A 21,898-nucleotide genomic window follows, 5' to 3' on the forward strand; every position below is an offset into this window, starting at 1 on the left:
AATATACTATGACGTTTTTTGGCATTATTATGACTCCCTATCCTATATAATCTTATTCTCTACTATACTATAATGTTTTTTGATATTTTTATGACATACTATACTATGATGTTTTTTTGCATTATTGTGCCTTGATATCCTATATTGTCTTATTCTCTAACATACTATGATGTTTTTTGGCCTTTTTATGCCTTACAATACTATTTCATTTGATGCCTTGCCATACTATGACGTTTTTATGACATTTAATGCCTTAATATAATATGATGTTTTTTTGTGGTTTTATGGCATACTATACTATGTCGTTTTTTGATATTTTCATGACATAATATACTATGACGTTTTTTGCCATTATTATGCCTAGGTATGCTATATTGTCTTATTCTCTAACATACTGTGATGTTTTTATGACCTTATATAATATGATGTTTTTTTTGGGGGGGGGGCTTTTTTATGCCTTTATTTGATAGTACAGTAGAGAGACAGGAAATGGGGAGGCAGAAAGAGGGGGATTGACATGCAGTAAAGGGTCGTCCGATGCGGGACTCGAACCAGGGCCGACTGCAGCGAGGACTTCAGCCTTTACACGTGGGGCGTCTGCTTAGACCACTACGCCACACAATGCCCGAATGTGATGTTTTTTTTTAAATTTTATGCCATTCTATACTATGACGTTTTTTGATATTTTTATGACATACAATACTATGACGTTTTCTGGCATTATTATGCCTTACAATACTATTTCATTTGATGCCTTGCCATACTATGACGTTTTTATGACATTTAATGCCTTAATACAATATGATGTTTTTTTGACGTTTTATGTCATACTATACTATGACGTATTTTGGCATTTTTATGCCCTCCTATCCTATGTAATCTTATTCTCTACTATACTATGACGTTTTTATGACATTTAATGCCTTAATATAATATGATGTTTTTTTGACGTTTTATGCCATACTATACTATGACGTTTTTTGATATTTTTATGACATACTATACTATGACGTTTTTTGGCATTATTATGCCTCCCTATCCTATATAATCTTATTCTCTACTATACTATAACGTTTTTTGATATTTTTATGACATAGTATACTATGATGTTTTTTTTGCATTATTATGCCTTGATATCCTATATTGTCTTATTCTTTAACATACTATGATGTTTTTTGGCCTTTTTATGCCTTACAATACTATTTCATTTGATGCCTTGCCATACTATAATGTATTTATGACATTTTATGCCATAATATACAGTAAATGGGAATAAAGTTCATATGATTTTAAGTCAAAAAATGTAAAAAAAAAAAAAAGTCATAGTATAGTAAGGCAAAAAATAGTCAAAAAACGTTTTGGAATAGAAATTCATAAAATGTCAAAAAAACGTCATAGTATATTAAGGAATTAAAGCGTATTATTTAAAGTAAAAAAATATCAAAAATGGTCATAGCATTAAATTGCCTAAAAATGTAATTTTTCATATACTATGGCATAAAATCTCATAGTATATTTAGGCAGATAAATGTGAAAAAACGTCTTATCATTTCAATTAAAAAAACATAAAAAAAACATCATAATATATTAAGGCATAAAGACGTCATAGTATAGTAAGGCATAAAAATTTCAAAAATGTTGTAGTATATTAAGGCATTAAAGCGTTGTATTATTTAAAATTAAAAAATATCAAAAAAAGGCATAGTATAGTAAGGCATTAAATTGCCTTAAAATGTTATAGTATACTATGACATAAAACCTCATAGTATAGTAGGGCATTTAAATGGGAAAAAACGTCATATTAGTTTAAATCAAAAAATATCAAAAACTGTCACAGTATAGTAAGGCAAAAATTGTCAAAAAACGTCATATCATTATAAGTCAAAATATATCAAAAAACGTCAAAGTATAGTAAGGCATAAAAACGTCATAGTAATGTAATGCGTAAAGACGTCATAGTATAGTAAGTCATAAAAGCGCCATATCATTTCACGTCAAAAAATATCAAAAGACATCATATTATAGTAATGCATAATATTGTCAAAAACAGCATAGTGTAGTAAGGCATAAAATTGCCTAAAAATGTCATAGTATAATATGGCATACAATGTCATAGTATAGTTAGACATATAAATGGGGAAAAACGTCATCTTGGTTTAAGTCAAAAAATACTAAAAAAAAGTCCTAATATAGTAAGGAAAAAAATTGTCAAAAAAAAGTCAGAGTATAGAAAGTCATAAAAATTTCAAAAACCGTCATAGTATAGTAAGGTATTAAAGCGTCATATTGTTTTAAGTAAAAAAATATCAAAAAACGTCATAGTATCCTAAGGCATAATATTGTCAAAAAACGTCATAGTATAGCACGTCATAAAAATGTCAAAAAACGTTATAGTTTAGTGAGGCATAAAAGCATCATAAAATACGCCATATTATTTAAAGTACAAGAAATGACATATGAAAATATCATTAAACATCATAGTATTGTAAACCTTACAATTTTCGTAGTAGAATAAGGAATTACATAGTAATGCAAAGAAAAACTTCCTACAATGTATAGATAAGTGTCAACGAGGAATTGAACCCAGTACCTTTGTATCAGGAAGCAAGAGATCTAACCACTGTGCTGCTATGCCTCCTCAGTAAAGTTATGAATTTTAGTGAAATTTGAGAACATCATAGCATATTGTTATATACAAATGTCATAGTATAGAAAGTCATAAAAATGTCAAAAAACTCATAGTATAGTAAGGTACAAAATTGCCAAGAAATGTCATAGTATAATATGGCATAAAACCTCATAGTATGGTTAGACATATAAATGGGGAAAAACGTCATATCATCTTAAGTCAAAAAAAAAAAAAAAAGTCATAGCATAGGAAGCCAAAAAATTGGCAAAAAACATCATAGAATAAAATTTCATAAAATGTCAAAAAATGTCTTGGTATATTAAGGCATTAAAGTGTTGTATTATTTAAAATAAAAAAATATCAAAAGACATCATATTATAGTAAGGCATAATATTGTCAAAAAAGTCATAGTATAGTAAGGCAAAAAACTGTCAAAAAACGTCATAAAATAGAAAGTCATGAAAATGTCAAAAAATGTCTTATAGTAAAGCAAAAAATTGCCTTAAAATGTCATAGTATAGTTAGGCATATAAATGTGAAAACACTTCATGTTATTTTAAGTCAAAAAATATCAAAAAAACATCATAGTATAATAAGGCATAAAAACGTCATAGTATAGTACGGCAAAAAATTTTCAAAAAACGTCATAATATACTAAGGCATTAAAGCATCATATTATTTTAAGTCAAAGTATATTAAAAACTGTCATAGTGTATTAAGCCATAAAAGCGTCATATTGTTTCAAGTCAAAAATATAAAAGGACATCATAGTATAGTAAGGCATAATATTGTCAAAAAACTTCACAATATAGTACTGCATAAAATTGCCTAAAAATGTAATAGTAAACTATGGCATAAAACGTCATAATATAGAAAGTCATACAAATGTCAAAAAACTCATACTATAGTATGGCATAAAAGCGACATATTATTGAAAGTCAAAAAATATCAAAAAACGTCATAGTAAGTTAGGCACAAAATTATCTAAAAATATCATAGTATACTATGACATAAAGGTTCATAGTATAGTCAGGCATAAGAATTGTCAAAAAAACGTCATAGTATAGTTAGGCATAGAAATGCGAAAAAACATCATATTATTTACAGTAAAAAAAGTGTCAAAACACGTTGTAGTAGAATAAGGCATTATATAGTAATGCAAAGAAAGACTTCCTACACCATATAGAAAAGTCCCAACTAGGATTAAAACGCAGTTCATCATCATCACACTGGGAAGCAGCAGTTCTAACCACTGTTCTGCTGTGTCTCCTTATCAAAAAGTCACATTATAGTAAAGGATAGAAATATCATAGTAAAGTTGGAATGAAAACATCATAATATAGTAAGGCATAATATTGCCAAAAAACGTCACATTATAGTAAGGAAAGAAAATGACAAAAAACAAATCAGGATTGAATACATAATCTTCGCACTGAGAGGCAAAAGTTCCAACCCCTGTATTGCTGTGCCTCCATGTTAAAGGTTAATTGTAGTAATGCATGAAAATGTCATACTATAAAACGGCATAAAATGTCATAGTATGGTCAGACAAAAAGATGTGTAAAAATGTCATAGTATAGTAAGGCATAAAAACAACATGGTATAGTAAGCCATAAAAAAGTCATAGTATAGTAAGCCATAAAAAAGTGGTAGTATAGTAAGGCAAAAAATTGTCAAAAAAACATCATAGCATAGTAAGGCATAAAAATGTCAAAAAATGTCACAGTATAGTAAGTCATAAAAATTTAGTAATAGAATAACCACAAAGAAAGGTCCCAACCAGGACTTGAACCCACAACATATGCACTGAGAGGTGAAAGTTCTAACCACTGTATTGCTGTGCCAACCTTTTAAAAAAAAAGGACGTATATAATAGTAATGCATAAAAACATCATAAAATAGTATGGTATAAAATTGTCATAATTCATAGTATAGTAAAACATGGGGTGCTAGAATGCTGGCTGTCGTAGTGTTTAAAAGAAAAGCGCTCTTGGGGGCCCGCTAGCAGCCACGGTTATGCTTCCGCTTTAGCCTTGGGCCAGCCTTGCTGTATGTTATTATTAAAGAATACAAGTAGGGAAAGTATAACATGTTTCACAGCTGCACAACATTGTTGACACAGAGAGAAACATCAGAGCACTATTAGATGGGGTAATACTTCCATCTAGTGGTCATTATTGGGTACATGCAGTTTAAACAAATCACTGTCCATGCTGTCAGTCCTTGCAAACACTACATCAGCCCATCTTTTAAGTGTTTAGCGTATAATTAATGGGTTGCAGATTTTAATATGTCTCTCACTGCTGTTATTTCATATCTACATTAACCATTGTGATGAGTCATTCTGAGCCCTGAATTATGCTTGTTTTAAGTATGTAAACACAAAACATATGACACTGACACACATCTATATCACACTGACCCACCAAGAAAGTGCAAAATCTTTATTATTTACTTTGAATAAATGCATATATATATAGTGTGATAAAAACAGCATGAATACTTTATCTAATGTAATGTAATTTTCCAAGAAACTGGTTGAGAGCTTAATTTATTGGATGTACAGTATTTAACAAAACACAGGCAAAGAGAACAATTAACCACATTAATACAAAGTTAATGAATTTTTTAGGGAGCAGTATTGCATTTATTTCTGTTCTTTCTTCAATGGATAATGTTATAATATGAATTAATGATGTCTAAGTACAGCAGACACATTCATAGTTATTCAGCTACAACTAAAAGCTTCAATTATGAGTGGCATAGTAAGAATGACCATTACTTAAATAAAACAAATTGACATAACACATACAGTTGAAAAGTTGTACACATATGGATATATGCTGTGGCAACAAAAACTATCTAGCCATCAAATATTTCTTAGTGTTTTTCTCTGGCCTCAAAAGAATAATGAAACATTTTGGGGCAAAAATGCAGAGCAGTAAACCATAGCTAGAGGCAAGAATGGCAAAAATTTCCACAGCAACAACATACTTCCCAGGAGAGCTAACGTAAGCTGGGACAAAGGCCACCCAGACAGCACAGAAGATCAGCATGCTGAACGTGATCAGTTTTGCCTCATTGAAGTTGTCAGGGAGTTTTCGAGCAAGAAATGCCAGGAGAAGGCAGGTGCAGGCCAGAAAGCCAATATAACCCAGTACAAGAGAGAAGCCAACCACAGACGCCATGGCACACTTCAGGGTGACCTTTGACCCTTGAAAACCAAGATCTTGTTGAGGCACAGGGGGGCTGAGAGACAGCCATATGGCACAGATGATAACCTGTATGAACAGTAAACAAATTATTATTCAATATTAAGTTGAGTTGCTCATAAATATAAAATCAAAGGTTCAGTAACACTTTTTAATACAACCTGCAATTTACAGTGTAACTTTGGTGTATTAAGTACCAATAAAACACTTAGCAGTTTCTAATGATACTGAAAGGTAGGCACAGAGGAAGAGTATTAGTAACAACTGGGCATTTCAGAGGAGAGGGACAAAATAAATTATATCATGAGTCATGTTTTCCTCCACTCTACCTACATTTAAGTACTAGTAGCAACTAGTACGTTCTTTATTGGTTCCTGATTCACAAAAGTAATTAATTGAAAAATTCAGGCTGTACTATTAAATGTGACCAAATGTTCTCAGTTTAATCAACAAAACAAAATTCACACCTGTATACAGGTAAAGAGGCAGACACTTCCTCTTTGCTGGCCTGGACCAAACCACTTCATCAAGGCTTCAGCACCAGGCCGAGCTGAGCGAAAAACAACCAGAACCACCATGGTTTTTACCAGGAGGCAGGAAACACAGAGTACAAAACTGATCCCAAAAGCTGCTTGCTGGAACCGACAAGCCCAGACTGATGGACGACCGATGAACACCAGCGAGCACAGGAAGCAGAGCTTCAGTGACAGAAGAAGCAAAAAGCTCAGTTCTGAGTTGTTGGCTCGCACCTATAGGTGAATCATATTAACAGAAGGAAAGAAATGTGAAAGAAAGAACTGATACAATAAACTGTTACATAAAGCTTGGTTCTTACCATTGGTGTTTGACGGTAGCAAACAAAAACAACAAACACAGCTGTTGTCACTGTGGCACCAGATACAGCTGCTGTAGTCAGAGTAATGCCCAAAGTTTCATTGAAGGAAAGGAAGTCCAGCTGGCGAGGGATGCAGACAGTTCGTTTAGCATTGGACCAGAACGCAGATGGACAACGCTCACAGTGGGGGGAACCTGGAAGAGGAAGAAAGAGGATGGAGGGGAGAAAATAAAACACAAAGGGGAAAATTAAGGTTGCAATCATGAGTTTCTTTGATGTTATGGAGTAATGTCCTCACCAGTTTTATTGCTAATCTCCCCTTCAGCACATGGGATACAGTCAAAGCAGCAGACAGGTTCCCCTTTCCTGGTTGCCATCCGGGTACCTGGGGGGCAGCTCTCACTGCACACTGAAACAGGAACCTAAACAAAGAGCCAAATAACAATCTCCAATCCACAATCAGCTGAACTGACATCTATTTCAACAGCAAATGTCTAAGTGGCTTGGTACGATTTGTTGATCTGACTACCTGACTGGATCCTGTGCTCCACTGAATAGCTGATTCGTTAAGGTGCACATCAAACCCATCCACACGACCAATCAAAACAAGTTTCAGTGGCCCCTCAGGAGTGTTCTGCCAGTTAACAAGGTCATACTGTGCTGGAATGTCGGCTCCTTGAAAATAAAACATTTCCCCTTGTGGTGTGGTGACATTCACTTTGTTCAATTGCTGCAACAGCTGAAAGCAACAAATGTTTAAGAAACAGTTGGCATTTCAAAAAACTATGTATAAAAATGCACTTAAAGCATTCAGTTTAACAACATTTTAAGAATTCTTGTGGATAAGATGAAACAGTGATGAACATCTTTACCTCTATGGGCTTGATGTGGTTTGGAGAGGAGCAAGTGGAGATGTTTCTCAGAGGGCTGTCTCTGTTAGGGCAGGAGAGAAGACTGTGAAGAGCATGGGCTGCAGCATAAACAGCAAGGTAAACATTATATGCCACCCTTAGCTGGGAGGTATCAGTAAAAGGATGCTGCACTCCGTCCAAGGACTCTGTGCCACTGCATGGGAGTAGAGATGCTTTCTGAAGTGATTCCTTGGCAAGAGATGAAACATCTGAAGGATGGTCAGACTTTGCTTTGAGTGGTGAAGAGAAATATGAAAACGAAGGTGTGTCCCCTGGACTGCAGCCAAACTCCTTCTCCCAGAATTCTCTTAAGAATTCATCATCAGGACGACGAACTGGATGCAAATTTCTGAGATAACTCTCAAATCCAGGTATTGTTGAACTTTTAATGGCCACACCAAGAACACCACTTGCCACCTTTGAGATGGCAAGATCTTGGAGAAGATCATCACTGGTACTCCAGGCCTCACTGGCCAGAAACTGTCTGTCAGTCACCTACAGTAAGAGGACACTCTTCAAATAAATAAACTATGAAAAGACCTGACACTTTGATGTCATGAGATTTGTCTTATCTTCAGTATATATACATTTTCATGCCAGTTTCTCACATTTATTTTGGCCAGTTCCAGAAATATTTTCTTTGCATCTGTATACCAGCAAAAGATCAGAATCACCCTTGCAGTGGAAGCTTGAATTTTGAGTGCTGTCCGTCTGGCATCTCTCATAATAGTTTCTCTGTGAACAGTCTCTATGAATTCCAAGCACACCCCTTTCCCTTGAACCTCTTCCTGAAATACCTGAAATATGGAGGTCAAAACAACAAATATGTCCACATATTTATGTGTGTGTATGTATATATATACAGAATATATATATATATATATATATATATATATATATTTGTACTTTATATGAAGGTGACATATATAAAACAAAAACATACACCTGTATTGCCAAATGACCATAGTCATTGTTTACGAGCACAGCTCCAATCCAAGTCCAGTGGAAGCGTATGGCCAGGCGTGCCATGGCCCGTGCTTGGTAAATATCACTGGGGATTGTTCTGAAGAAGTTAGGAAACTTGAGCCTGTCACTAAGACAGGGGCAGCTAGCCATGTAGCTGATCTGAGGAAAAGACATTTCAGAAATTATTATCTTTTTTTCAAAATGTTTTTAAAAAACGTATCGGCCTCTTGATGTGGACTATAAAAAACAGCTCTTCACAGGTTCATTTCCTAAGGTAATGAAACTCACAACTGGTACAGAGAGAGGTCCCAGGATCCTGGACAGAATTATGCCTGTTGTAGATGAGGAAGCACCAATGAGCAAAGGAATAGGCTGACTACCTGAGGACAGCATTAGACATATAAACCAGTCTTTTAATACTATAATCATGGATATAGTAAATGTTAAATGCATAGTAAATTATACTTGTTATATACTTGTTATATATACCATACTTGTTTCTCCTGATTGTTCATAAGATGCAGAATGAGGCATAGAGGCTGTTAAGCTGCAGCTGCGTTCGTCTCCTCCAACCAGTGACAGTGCAACTTGCAGAGCCCAGGGGTATCGGCTACAGCCATCAACTATACGGTAGCCCAGCTTCACTCCTGGCAGCAGGGTGCTGTTACGATTGATTTCTTCCACTGCAAATGCCATGGCATACATATATTTTAATGACTCCAGATCTAACCTGAGACCACAGGAGAAGAAAGGAAGAGTGAATGAGACAACCTACAATATCAGTCAGTGAAAGGTAAAAATAATCAACAATCAATTAATATAAAAACACCAGATATAAAAAAAATGTCATACATATAAACATAAATGTTTTACATATAAATCTATTAGAATAAGTATATTATAAACTGTCATGATATGCACAATATAATAACCACAAGACATCATGTATAAAAACAGAGTGCATGTGAATACCCAGTGCAAGGTTCATAATGTGGCAGCTTGATGAAGTCCTTCTCTACAGGTGAAGGTATGTAATACAGATTAAAAATTCCACCGATAACCACATCTCCATCCTGCCAGAGGCTCTTGTTGTTTGGTGCACCCCACCGGGAGCACACTACCGCCTGAACCACCTCCACTCCAGTCTGCCTGCCCACTACACTGAGAAGCAGCAGGGAGATAGCTGAGGAGGGCCACTGCGTGAGGAGCCAGGGCAACCAAGACATGGATGCAGCCGTTCTGGACATTCAAAATATTTTGGTAACTGTTATCTGAATGGCATAATATAGATAAGGCAGAAATGCAATAGATTCAGTCTGTGTAAAACACAATTCACCTCAAACCTGCTTCATCAAACTGGACAATAGAGTGCATTAAGTTAGGAAAAAATGCATATACAACACAGACAATGTTCAACAGTTCCTGTTAGCAAAGGCAAATCTCATTAAATTCCACATGTCCAAATGTAACATCATAATGCCATGTCAGCTACCTGCAAAAAGAACGAACAAGATTAGATAAGAGTAAAAATCTCCTTTCACAAAGTAAATTGTTAAGTCTGAAAATGGTATCTAACATACCCCCCCTCCCACTCTGCGCAAGTGAAGTGTTGATGTGAGTATTTATAATAGGTGTAAAGCCCTTTACAAGGAAGTAAAACTGATGACACAAGCAGCACGCAACTCAAAATTATTCCTCTCTAGAGTGATGGTGGAAAAACAAATGAGTGCAAGCAAGTGATTTGTCTGCATGAAGCTCACAGTGGAGGGTGGATGTTATGTGTGTACTCTGTGTTTCTTATATTAATTCAAAATCTCATGTACTTGTAGGATTAGTTGATTTTTCCATGCACACTTTATATAAGCCTAAAATATAAGAGCCTATAGATACTATAATACAAGAGCGAAGTTTCCTGCTTTGTCTATAGCTGGTGTTAGTTAAAGCTGGCTTCGTTTCAGATTGTTTGGTCTTTTCATGTCTGCCATAGTTATTTTCATTTGCTGTGGGCCGACCTAAATTAGGCCCTTTTAGCCTGAGCCTTTTTAGTTGTATGAATGTGAGTGTGCGTTGTGAGTTGGCAATCATGTATCTGACGTCTATTTCATTCATTTTATTTCTAATTTGCATAAGAAATAAAATAAGTGAAGTTGAATTTTCTTAAGTTGCAAATAAGTGTTGGTGATTTCAGGCCATTATTGTTTTGTGTAGGGTATTGTATTTATTTTAGTTTTCTATTTTTTATTGTTTTGTTAAGTTTGGTCACTTACAGTTAGTGTTTTGCTTGTTTGAGTGTAACCACACTAATTGTACAGCTGAAAGTTTTAATAATTACTTTGCTATAACTGCCTTGAAATTCTTCACTGATAGCTTTGCCTGAGATTTTAAAGTCTTCTGGCTCATTTTTAATAGCATCAGGTTAGAGGCCTTGTGTCTTGGAGTGGTGGCATCTCTTTTCCTGTGTGCTGTGTGCATCTGAACGCCCCTGGCCTTGCTCAGGGTCATGAGGGGGCATGGTTGTGGTAGGATAACAGAGAGCGCCAGCAGACAACCAACCTCTTAAGATAATGTGCGTGAATTAATAAAATAATAAACAGCCTAAATAAAAGTAGCATGATGGATGTATCCAAATGTCCAGGGGTAAAAGTGAGGATTTTGCTTTAAAATCTACTCCAAGTATGAGTAAAGGGGTATGTAAAGCTACTCCAACAAGAACCTAATTGTTACTACCCACCTCTGGATATAATGGTGCATGACTTGAATGACCCAAAGTAAATGAGATACTGTACCTCAGGACAAGTTAGTGAAATACTTAACTTTACTACTACTTAACTCTAATCTTAATGAGTTGAAAAGTGGAGATCAAACATGAAAGTGATTGTCCAGCTGCACAAGTTCTTTCCTTTGAGATTTCCAAGGAATATTGTATTGTGATTTATCCATTAGACTTAACTAAGTGTGACAGTCTAGTTTGTAACCACTGTGGGGAATTGTATACCCAGAGCAACAGGTGTGCTGTTTGCTAGCTCTATTACACAGTAATTTCATGAGCAATTACATCCCATTATGTTTAAGTTGCCATATGGGAAAAGATGAGGCTGTTTGTGACTTAATAATGAATAGATTTTGAGCTTGAGCTGCATTTTTGATTGCTATGTAGCATTTTGAGTAAAACAGGAAATAAACAGGCAATTGTTTGAAATCAAATATTTCAATATTTTATTGCATTGGTAGGAAAATGCTCACAGTCCTCCGATGAGCAACAATACAAAGAAAAAAAAGGATGGTGTAACACTGAAATAATAATTTCACCCTTTGCCACCCTCCCCTCCTCAGCCTGGCCCTTTGTCGTTATCAATCTGCTTTTTCCATTTCATTAAGTTATACAAAATAAAATAACCAGAACCAACAAGAGATTATTTTTGCAGTCTGTATCAAAGCAATTATAAAAATAAAAACCTTTAAACTCCAAATCTTTAAAATTTGCAATCATTTTTTCAAATTCTACAAATCATAGAGAGCAACGAGTCCAAGCACAGAGGTTTATGTACTGTATTGCACCCGTTACAAACAAGCCTATGTCCTCCATTTGTGTACAATGCAACTATTTGTTGTGTGCAAGTATTGTTGGGTGATGCAACATCTATTGTACAAACTGGTGCATAGTCATGCTTGACATGTTCACGGGTAACATGCACAAACATAAATGTACAGTTAGAATTGGTTCTCAACTAAAATCCATCTCGGATTAAAAACAATGACAAGAATATTTACACACAACACAAATAAAGAAATACCACTTAAAACAGAAGGAAGACTTACATTTGATCTTTGAAAAGATGAATCCCATCTATTAAAAGTAGCTGTTTGATTATACTAAACATTCAGATGATACAATGAAAGACATTCCCTCTCTGCTTGAAACCCAATTCTTTTTTTCTTTTTCTTTTTTGCTTCATAGTTAATGTACGCAATTTGGACAGTACATCACAGGGACAAAGATAACAAGTATCTGTACAATCAGTCTAGGAAGCCATTTGGAGAGAATCAAAGTTCCCAAGTACATTTATACATTAAGTAGGATATAGACAATACACCTCCAGACTAGAAAGACCATTCACTATTGAATAGTGGAAATTTCATACAGGAAATTCATGCTGTCAGATCCAACCATGGATTATATGTGATGTTTCACTGATATTGTACAGAACCATAACTTTATCTAGAAATAGCCCAGAATAAGATTTGTTTAACGGTTATAGGGGAAGCCTACTGGTCTGCGGACTTGGGAACAAATAGCAAGTCTATATTTCCTCAAAAAAGAGTGTTTGATTCTTAATCTCATTTTAGGTTGTGATCAGAGCTACAGCCTGAGAAGGAAGTAGACCTCAGGCTCTGACTCAGAGTGGGTGGAGTTTGCATTTGGAAGAGAGTCATCGGTATAGTACCGATCTCCATGATGATCCCCATTTCCATAATGTAATGATGTGCATGCTCCTTCAGGAAGTCCCCTGTCCTCCAGCTGACCAAGGTAGCCTGCTATGTAAGAACCAGTTGAGTGTCTGTTAGCTGGCGGATTCTGTGAAGCTGGTTTATTCCTCAAAACCACTCCACCGATGCCAGTGGTACCGTTGATCACCACACCTGCCCGGGGCTTTAAAGCCTCTTGCTGCCTTTCACGGGCACGGCTGTTAATGTGACGCACTCGACTTTGACTCCGAGAAGATAGGCGACGGGTAAGGAGTGGAGGGGAATCTTCTGTATCCCTGGGAATAACAGGAGCTGTACTTGTTGCATGGGGCTGTGACAGTGGGGATTTTGCTTCATGATGCAACTGAGGAGACTGGGACCTATCTCTGTCACTGTCATCCCCCTCCAGACTGACCAGTTTACGTAGCTGTTCTGTAAGTGGGTCACAAGACTGTGATTGGAAAGTAACTTCCCCCATAGTGCCCATCCTCTTTTGCTTCCTCATATGGGGAGTGATGAAACTGCGACTAATGATGTGGTATTTGCTCTGGAAGTTGCATGATATGTCTTCAGAGGTCAGGTCTCCCAAGGACTTGGACTTACATTGGCTGGGGGCTGTGGAGTCTGTGGGAGCAGACTGGGGACGAGTTGATAAAGGCCTTAAATTTGAGTGCAGTGAAACTGCTGTTTCAGGCTGTGACTGGTGCCTACAATTGATTAGGGAAACATTTTGGTTGCACGACTGCTTCGGGGTGTGTGATTGTGTTTGACTCTGGCTGTGTGGCTGGTTGTTTTGAGGATCTGAGGGCTCTGATGAGGGCGTAATGCAGTCATAGTCCAGGTGGCTGTACACTGCATCACAGTCTGAAGAAGGGGAATATAGTCCTCTGTCTCTACAGATGTTTATAGAGCCAGCAGATTGACCAGGGAGGCTTTCAGAAGAGGAGAAACCTTCGTGGAAACACCTCACTTGCTCCCTCTCCATCTGTTTATACCCTAGCCTGTTTTGATGAGACCTGTTTAGAATCTGGCTGCCACTATGGCTCCACTGTTGTGTATAGGAAGTACTGGAGTCTCTGCTGTTGTTAAGGGCCTTAGAAATGCCCTGAGGAACGGAGAAGCTGTTCTGACACTGCGGACTAGGGTTGGAGGGTCTACAGTTGACAGGTCTGTGGAACGGTGAAGGCTGGGAGTTGTTCTGGTGATGGTGGTGATTAGATAGCTGATAGGAAGGTTGATTCATTGGGGAGGGACACTGTGAAAGTGCTACAGGAGATGCATGTGATGGGTACTGATCACGGTATGACGAAGGCTGCTTTTGTTGGGAGTATTTGGGAGTGGATTCATGGTTTTGGTAGATAGCATGGCGTTTGGTTGGACTTATGAGCCCCTCCCATTGGCTGCCATGTCTTGGCGAGGTCATCATCATATCCAGTGGGTCCTCATCAACATTAATTTCTACTTCTGCAAAAGCATTTTTAACTGAGTTATGGATAAACTGAAAACTGCTGTTTACCGAGGAGCTCATGTACCTTTTAGAAGTATTCCATTCTATCTCAGGTATCTCAGGTACAGGTGCTGGGGGATCATACACTTCCTCATATACTCTTTCCTCTGCCTCCTCAGTTTCTTCACTTCCACCCCTCTTTCTGAGCATATCATTCCAACCCACGTTGTGCCCCCTTCCTAAACCCTGAACCACTTTTGCTGAAGACAAGCCCAAGCTGTTTGAGGGCATGCTCTCCATGGTGTCTGCCTGAACATGGACTGTCTTTTTCCTCAGGTTGTACACCGATACAGGCAACAGCACCTCCTCATCCAGAATGGTGTACACCTCCTCAAGCTCAGCAGTTTCTGGGCTGGAGAAGACGGCTGATGCAGGTATATCTGTCTGAGAAATCTTGCACGGTGAAAGGATTTGATCATTTACATGATTTGTTATTTGAGCTACCTGTTGGGGACTTATCAGTTGTTTCCTATTATGAGAGGCTGTGTTGTTCTTGAGAGGAGACCTTAAATCTTGCAGCACTTTAGGGGTGGTAGGTCTGAAGTTTGAGTGATGGGAAGGAGTGTGATCATGAGATAATGTTGTGAAATCATTTTGGTCAATGGTGGTTTCAAATTGGCCAATAAGAGCAGAAATGGAGCCACGTGTGTCCTGCTCATTGCCTAAGGACACAGCATCAATGAGTCTGGAGATGGTGCTGTCATGCAAAGAGCTGGGACTCTTCAGATCACAGTCCATACTGACAGGAGAAAGAGGGACCACAGAGGAGGGGGCAGAAGAGGAGGATGAGGAGACTGATGGTGCAACTGTGAATGTTGTGCTGTTGGATGATGTCTCGGGTTTATCTGATTGCATCTTGTTGTTCACGGAAGGTGAGACTAAACCGTTTTTCTCTTTTCCTGTGGAGATGTTCTTTGATTTGTTGACTCCATTGTCTTCTGAATGGTAGTTAGCATAGTCTTCTTCTTTTCTTACGTCTCCTCCACCAATAACCAGATAAGAAGCCTCCTCTGATTGGCCAAATTCTTTATTCCTGTATGTCTTAGAAGGGGAAGTGACACTTGGTTCAACAGAAAACGATGATTGGACAAGAAGGTCTACAGAGGAAGACCTGGGCCTGTTGAGGGGGCAAACTCCTGTGGACACAGATGATTGAACACAAAGATTAATAAAGACAGGCTTGTATAGTATCATATGATGTTGAACACCAAGCCAATCAACAAGTAAATGACAACAATTAACAGTCCAGCCAATACAAGGCAATAGCAATACACAGACAAATGGATCACCAAATACAACCGTGAAGGGGAAGCTGGAAAATGAGGCTGTGGAGGTTTAAAAAAAGGAAGAATCCACATTTGCGAACATCGGATTAGGAAAGAGATGGTCAAATGGAATTGGATTGGTCAAATGGGATTCAAATGACACAGCAATATATTTCTCAAACCACTTTCAAACAAAATACACTGGGTGGACGCAATACTGATATGTTTTTGAACGATGCAACCTTCAGACAATAGGTATTTTAGATTACCTGCTGGAACATCCTAGTCAGTTCTCTACTATAAAGAAGCACAACAAATGAAGATGGGACAGAAAAAGCATGTTAAGGTATCAGGTGGGGAGTAGGCTCATGTACATTAACCATGAGTTTAGTAGGATAAGTAAAGCAAAGACGAGAAATTAGAAAAAAGTTATATCTTGTATCAAACAGTGAGCAAAGCAATTCAAGGCAAAATGTTACTTTAATACAAGTTAACTACAAGCATCTTATCACAAAAAAGTAGCACTGAATTACTTGGATAAAAGAGTAAAAATGTTCCCTAAGCCAAAAGTGAGTGTAATTAATGGCACAGATTACTGAGACTTGGTTTGTGCCAGTATTTGATAATGATTTGTCAATCGCACAGATTTCTTTTGCTAGAATGGATGTAATTTGGGTGTAATTTTCATAATACCAAAATATGTTACCCACCAATGACAGTGTCTGCACCCATATCATGCTGTCCCTTGTCTGGGGAACAGAGGGATAGCTGCCCTTGCAGAAGCCTGTCTAAGGGCATGGAGATAGGTCTGTGGATGAGGGGGGCTCGGGGCTGGAGACGCTTCTCCACCCCTCCTTCCTTCCCTGACATGCCCTCTCTTCCCGTTCCTGCACCTGTTCCGTTCTTTTGGTCTGATATCGAAGCCACCGACTCCGATAGCACCATCTTGGTCTTCTTCCGTCCTTTTGCCGGGGCACTGGCTGTGCGCCGCAGGAGGTGATCACTGAGGGAGCGTTTCCGAAGGCCACCGGAGCTTGTATCCACAGAGGACTTGGAGGAACGGTTAAACAAACCCCGGATACCTCTCAGCTGATGACCCTGAGGGCAGGAGGAACGGAACAAGAAGGAAATGAGTGGGGAGAAGAGCAGAGGAAATGTTCTTCTCAGAAAGACACAGAGATGTATTTTTGAAGACAAGTTTTTACACATTACAGTTTGAATTGTTAATTTTCACAAAAACAATGAAAAGAGATGCAATGTATTGAACTTAGTTAACAGCAAATGTAACAGTTGCATGCTGTTACATGCATTGCCTATAGATGGCACCCTTACTCCTTAAATTACCACAGCAAACAATCTGCAAGAAGCTGTTGTGGATTATGCATGCTTGAACTGTAAATTATTCCACCCTTGTTGACAGTGAGACAACAAGACTTGTAAAAGCAAAAAAGAATCCCAAATAAAAATGGACCTTATAAACAAACTGTATGACTCAGTGGTTTAATGTCACACACAAACAAGTCATTGAAGATACAGCTGAACACAAACTGCACTTTTGCATCATGCATTACTGTTTCATGCAGCACCACACAGAGCCTATAGGGCATCAGGATACCTTGTTAGATCCTAGAAAGTGCATTATGGTAAAGCTGGGGTTCAGGACTAGAGGACTCCACTAGAAAGACAGAGGATTGAAGGAGCATAGCTTCAATGGATTGATGTGTTTTCTGTTTAACTCCAAAATATAATCTCAGTTGACAAAAGAGGCTCATAGTGCGAATACTAAAGTATCACCAGGACTATACAGCACCTACCTTCCCATAGACATCATGCACTGACACATGCACAAAGATGGAAGCCTCAGTCAGCCCCTCCAAGTAAACATGCCTGTAACCTGTAGTTGGACATGAAGGGAGAAAGCATGTGAGCTTGCGAGTGAGTCAAAGAAAGATAACAGCTGTCATTAGATTGGTGATTGTGTAGTAGTTGTCTGAGGAGAGGGCATCAGGAGTTCAGGGACAATTATAATGGATGTGGACGACAATAAAAAAATTTTAAAAAAACTCTGGCAAGCCACAGGTCTTTTACAATAGAAATCAAACAAACCATGGTTCACTACGCACAAGATAATGTGCCCCATAGCCAAAGCATGGCCAAAGCCACGAGGTAAGTGTTTAAGTGTGAGTGTGTGTGTGTTGGTGAATCTGTCTGTCTATTTGTGTTAAATAGCAGAACTAAAACTGATTCTAACTGGCAGTGACAACCAGTGTCCCCTGTTAAGTTCATGTCATTCACACACAAAATGATAAAGCTGAGGAATTTTGCACAGACCAGGCATCAAGCTGCTGAAGGCAACAGTTCGTTGACCGATAAAGTCCCGTCCAATAGGGTCATGGTCCCAGACAAGGAAACGCACTAAAGCCACCTCAGACATGTGAAGTGTAAAGGACAGGGTCTCCTCCCACACAGGGTTAAAACCTGAGGAAAATACACACATATATGCTCATTATAATTGCGATCTGTCTCATCAGTGTCTCATTCAATCACATATGTACTGTACATGCTGCAAGATGTCAAAAAAAAAAAAGAAAAAAGAAAAATGGCCTTGCTAGAATTGATGTGTCAAATTTTGTGTTTCATGGGTCACTGCGCGGCACACTAATCTTATAATGCTGCTGAGCTCCCAGGGCTCCATAACCTTTCCCAGAGAAGGCTTTTCCCCTCCCCCTGCCGGGTGCCCTCATCTATGGAGACATGTTCGGGGTGACACCAGCAGCTCCGTTGTACCTCCTGTATGCCTCTAATTAGTTAATCAGACTTTTGATCCCAGCGGTGCCTGAAGTAAAATGCAGCATCTGTGACTGGGGCTTTATCTCTGCTTTGTTTTGTTGTTTTCTTCTTAGGAATGATGGCAATAATTATTATTATAGTTCACAGAGTGAGATGATATCTGATTATAATTGCTTTTAGTATGATACTATTCATCTGGCACTTTTCAGAGGATGAAAAAGTAAAAAAGAAAGTACAGATCAAAAAATAGGTAGGTGATACAGCATAAAAAACAAGGCAATAGACATTAATAAAGACGAGTTAAACGGTCATAACATAATATAGATGCGATATAAAAGTTGAAGAAATAGAATTTAAAGTAATTCTTTAGTGGTTAATGTGCAAGATGACATGGTAAAACCTCCTTCAGTGGTTCAGTGAGTGTACAGTATGGTGATATTGTAGTGTTGTTCAAGTTGATCTGTGTGTGTCTAACCATTGTCATCAACAACTCGTGTCTGTTCCTTGCAGCAATCAACTGGAAGACCGATGATCTCCACTTCCACAAAAGGATCAATAATCTAATAGAGGAGAAAGGGCAATAAAATGAATTGTATTTTATTTTGACTTTATACGTACATATATATACAGAACAAGTTGAACATCTCCCAGTAGTCGAGTATGATATTGCATATGTGTATGTGTATGTGTGTGTGTGTGTGTGTGTGTGTGTGAGTGTGTGTGAGAAAGAAAGAGAGAGAGAGAGAGAGAGAGAGAGAGAGAGAGAGAGAGAGAGAGCGAGCAAGTAGAAGGAGAGAGAGAAAAAGACATATGGAGAATGTGAGCAAACAGTGTGTGTGTGTGTGTGTGTGTGTGTGTGTTTTGCAGTGTTCTCACTTCTCCACGGTCCCCCAGCATGGAGTCTGGTGGTTTGGGCAACTGCTGTCCACTAATGATCTTGAGAATGAGCTGCTTCTTGGGGTAAGCCGGAAGTGGGTCATCACTGAATGGGTTGAATGAGCCTGGAGGGAAAGGAAGACAGCTGAGCAAGAACTTTGATTTATGTTATCACTCAATCCTAAAAGCCAAGCCCTCTCTGATTGTTGTTTGTTCCGCTTTCCATATATTTGTACAGAAAATGTGCAAAAGGGAAAATTAGACACATTCTCATTTCTGTGACTGATGAGATTTTGTTGATGTGTGATGTGTCCACTAGAAATCACACATGTTGTATGTTCTCAGTAAGCATTGCATCATAAAGAGCAGTTTTGTAAACTATATGTGCAACAAGACCATGAAAATCCTTCATGTCTCAGTGTTGCTGTGTAGATAACTCACTAATTTGATAGATGTTAAACAACATTGGTGCACATCAACATCTATAGAGTAATGAAAATGAAAAGACTTGTAGTGGAGATCCCAAAGAGAGCAAATAGTCACAGTGAATTACAGGGAAATGTATATAACATGATCTATTTCCTTTAACTGTGTATCAAATAACATGCCTTATGTCTCTAACTGAAAATATCATTTAGGTTCAATATACAGAATATATTGTACATACAAGATTATGATGATGATAATGATGATGATGATGATGATGATGATGATGAGTATTAGTATTATTATCATTATTATTATTATTATTACTATCATCATCATCATTATTATTTTCATTGGACATGAAAAGCTTGATCACTGATTTAATGAGCTTTTTTTTCTGATATATAATATAATATAACAATATCAAAGATAACATGCAACATTATCAGTTTTTCTAAAGTTACTTTCACTTTTAAAATCCTCTTATCCCATGCATGTATTTCTGAGGTAAATCCAACATGGTTCCGTTCCAACAAATACATAACGCTATACCTGAGCCTGTAACTAATTATTTCATGGATCCAATCACGGCAAATGAACTGAAAATCAATGTTTACTTATATGAACAAACAATAGCTTGTATGTATGTGTTTGTCTTTGTGTTTGTGTTTGTGCGTGCGCATGCCGTGTGTTTTTTCTTGCAGTACCTTTACACATAGGAGGGGGTTTGAGGACGTAGCCACTACCTCCATTCACCATGAACTTGGCTCTGTTGAGCTGCATCATCCTGCCCTCTGTCTGGTAGTTCAGAGCAACTGAAAGAGAAAAAATGAGGAAGAAGTTTTATTCAGTCACTAATTGTCTCTAAACCTCTACCCACATACAGTATGCCATCCACTGATTCAGTTGTCATCCAGATGTTGGCGCAGTTAGTATATATAAACTGTGAAACTGAGGATCACTGAGGATGCTCAATAGTCTGTGGCAGAAATCTTTGAGGAGCCTGATTTGTCACTCTAGGGGTCAGTGTTTTTTTTTTTAATTTATAATGCTCCTCTTTGGTTTATTCATTCATTCTGTTATTCATTAAGCGTGTGAGTCTATACAACCTTGAAACCTCAATTAGTAAAACAGATGAGCAATGAAACAAGCAAAAAGAAAATGAAAATGAGGACGAATCACCACTGCTTTAAAGATAATCTACTTGAGAGTTTGGCATTTTTTAAATCCCTTTTTACTTCTTTTCTCCTCTGTAAATGTTTCTATTTTTGTGCACCTGGAACAGTAATTTCTTACAAATTAAAAAAGAAATTTCCTAACGCTGTTCATTTCCACACAGATTAAAATATTTAGCTCCAACTCACTATTTATTTATGTATTTCGCTGTAAACCTCACAAATTCCTGTTCTGAATGTAACACTATGAATAAACTCACGCTCAATCACATACAACATGCAAAAACATACAGTACACACACATACCTTGCACAACTGAGTGGCTATGTAGTGTAGAGGCTAATGGGTATGGCTTACCACTCATGCCTATTAATTAACCTCTGCACACACGGCCACCAATTAACTACACAATGTGATATGTGTAAATGAAGTGTGTGATGTGCAGGCCACAGATGAAGTCACTTTGTATATGTGTGTGCGTGCATGTTGTATGCAGTGTCAATTAATATGTAATGACAGGTATCTAGCTAAAGGGAAGGCACCTGGTGATTTCATTAACAGACAACCTCTAAACAGGTCAGAAGCTTAGAGCGACAGACAGCTGTCTTACCCAACTGACAGCCCACGTTCCAGTAGAACTGGGGGTTGAAGTTGGACGAGTCGATACGATAGGCTGAGGGATAAATGCGTGACAGCTGCCTCTGGTTAAAAGCCAGGAACTGTTCGGCTCTGTGATTGACCAGAGATTGCGCTCTGGTCTCGCTGAAGGACAGAACATCACCTGGAGTACCTGAAGAGAAACATGGGTTAGTCATGAGAAAATGCCTTCAAGGTAAAGA

At 37.8% G+C, this 21,898-nt stretch overlaps 2 protein-coding genes across 6 annotated transcripts in view; both read right to left on the reverse strand.

The window, feature by feature from the left end:
- Positions 1–9,779, reverse strand: part of LOC111673680 (extracellular calcium-sensing receptor-like) — a 23,326-nt gene extending 13,547 nt beyond the window's left edge. The window contains exons 1-10 of the mRNA XM_087169955.1: positions 9,526–9,779; positions 9,048–9,283; positions 8,842–8,933; positions 8,566–8,712; positions 7,549–8,082; positions 7,206–7,415; positions 6,975–7,098; positions 6,677–6,870; positions 6,453–6,590; positions 5,624–5,910 (exon numbers count right to left, since the gene is read on the reverse strand). Of these exons, the coding sequence (XP_087026081.1) occupies positions 5,624–5,910; positions 6,453–6,590; positions 6,677–6,870; positions 6,975–7,098; positions 7,206–7,415; positions 7,549–8,082; positions 8,566–8,712; positions 8,842–8,933; positions 9,048–9,283; positions 9,526–9,779 (2,216 nt within the window). The remainder of the gene's footprint in view (positions 1–5,623; positions 5,911–6,452; positions 6,591–6,676; positions 6,871–6,974; positions 7,099–7,205; positions 7,416–7,548; positions 8,083–8,565; positions 8,713–8,841; positions 8,934–9,047; positions 9,284–9,525) is intronic.
- A 1,969-nt stretch (positions 9,780–11,748) lies between these two features.
- plch1 (phospholipase C, eta 1) overlaps positions 11,749–21,898 on the reverse strand; it is a 59,294-nt gene continuing 49,144 nt past the window's right edge. For 4 of the 5 annotated variants that reach the window (XM_023431528.2, XM_087169984.1, XM_023431529.2 and 1 more), the window contains 9 exons: positions 21,670–21,849; positions 20,592–20,699; positions 19,459–19,583; positions 19,058–19,142; positions 18,124–18,270; positions 17,607–17,686; positions 17,408–17,467; positions 16,503–16,890; positions 11,749–15,663 (listed from right to left, as the gene is read on the reverse strand). In XM_023431528.2, coding sequence (XP_023287296.1) covers positions 12,914–15,663; positions 16,503–16,890; positions 17,408–17,467; positions 17,607–17,686; positions 18,124–18,270; positions 19,058–19,142; positions 19,459–19,583; positions 20,592–20,699; positions 21,670–21,849 — 3,923 coding nt within the window. In that variant the 3' untranslated portion in view covers positions 11,749–12,913. The remainder of the gene's footprint in view (positions 15,664–16,502; positions 16,891–17,407; positions 17,468–17,606; positions 17,687–18,123; positions 18,271–19,057; positions 19,143–19,458; positions 19,584–20,591; positions 20,700–21,669; positions 21,850–21,898) is intronic. The other variant, XM_023431531.2, reaches the window with a different exon arrangement.

This window comes from Seriola lalandi, unplaced genomic scaffold (genome assembly GCF_002814215.2).
Source record: "Seriola lalandi dorsalis isolate HSWRI2012SDOR001 ecotype SW California unplaced genomic scaffold, Sedor1 jcf7180002054924, whole genome shotgun sequence".
Lineage (NCBI taxonomy): Eukaryota > Metazoa > Chordata > Actinopteri > Carangiformes > Carangidae > Seriola > Seriola lalandi.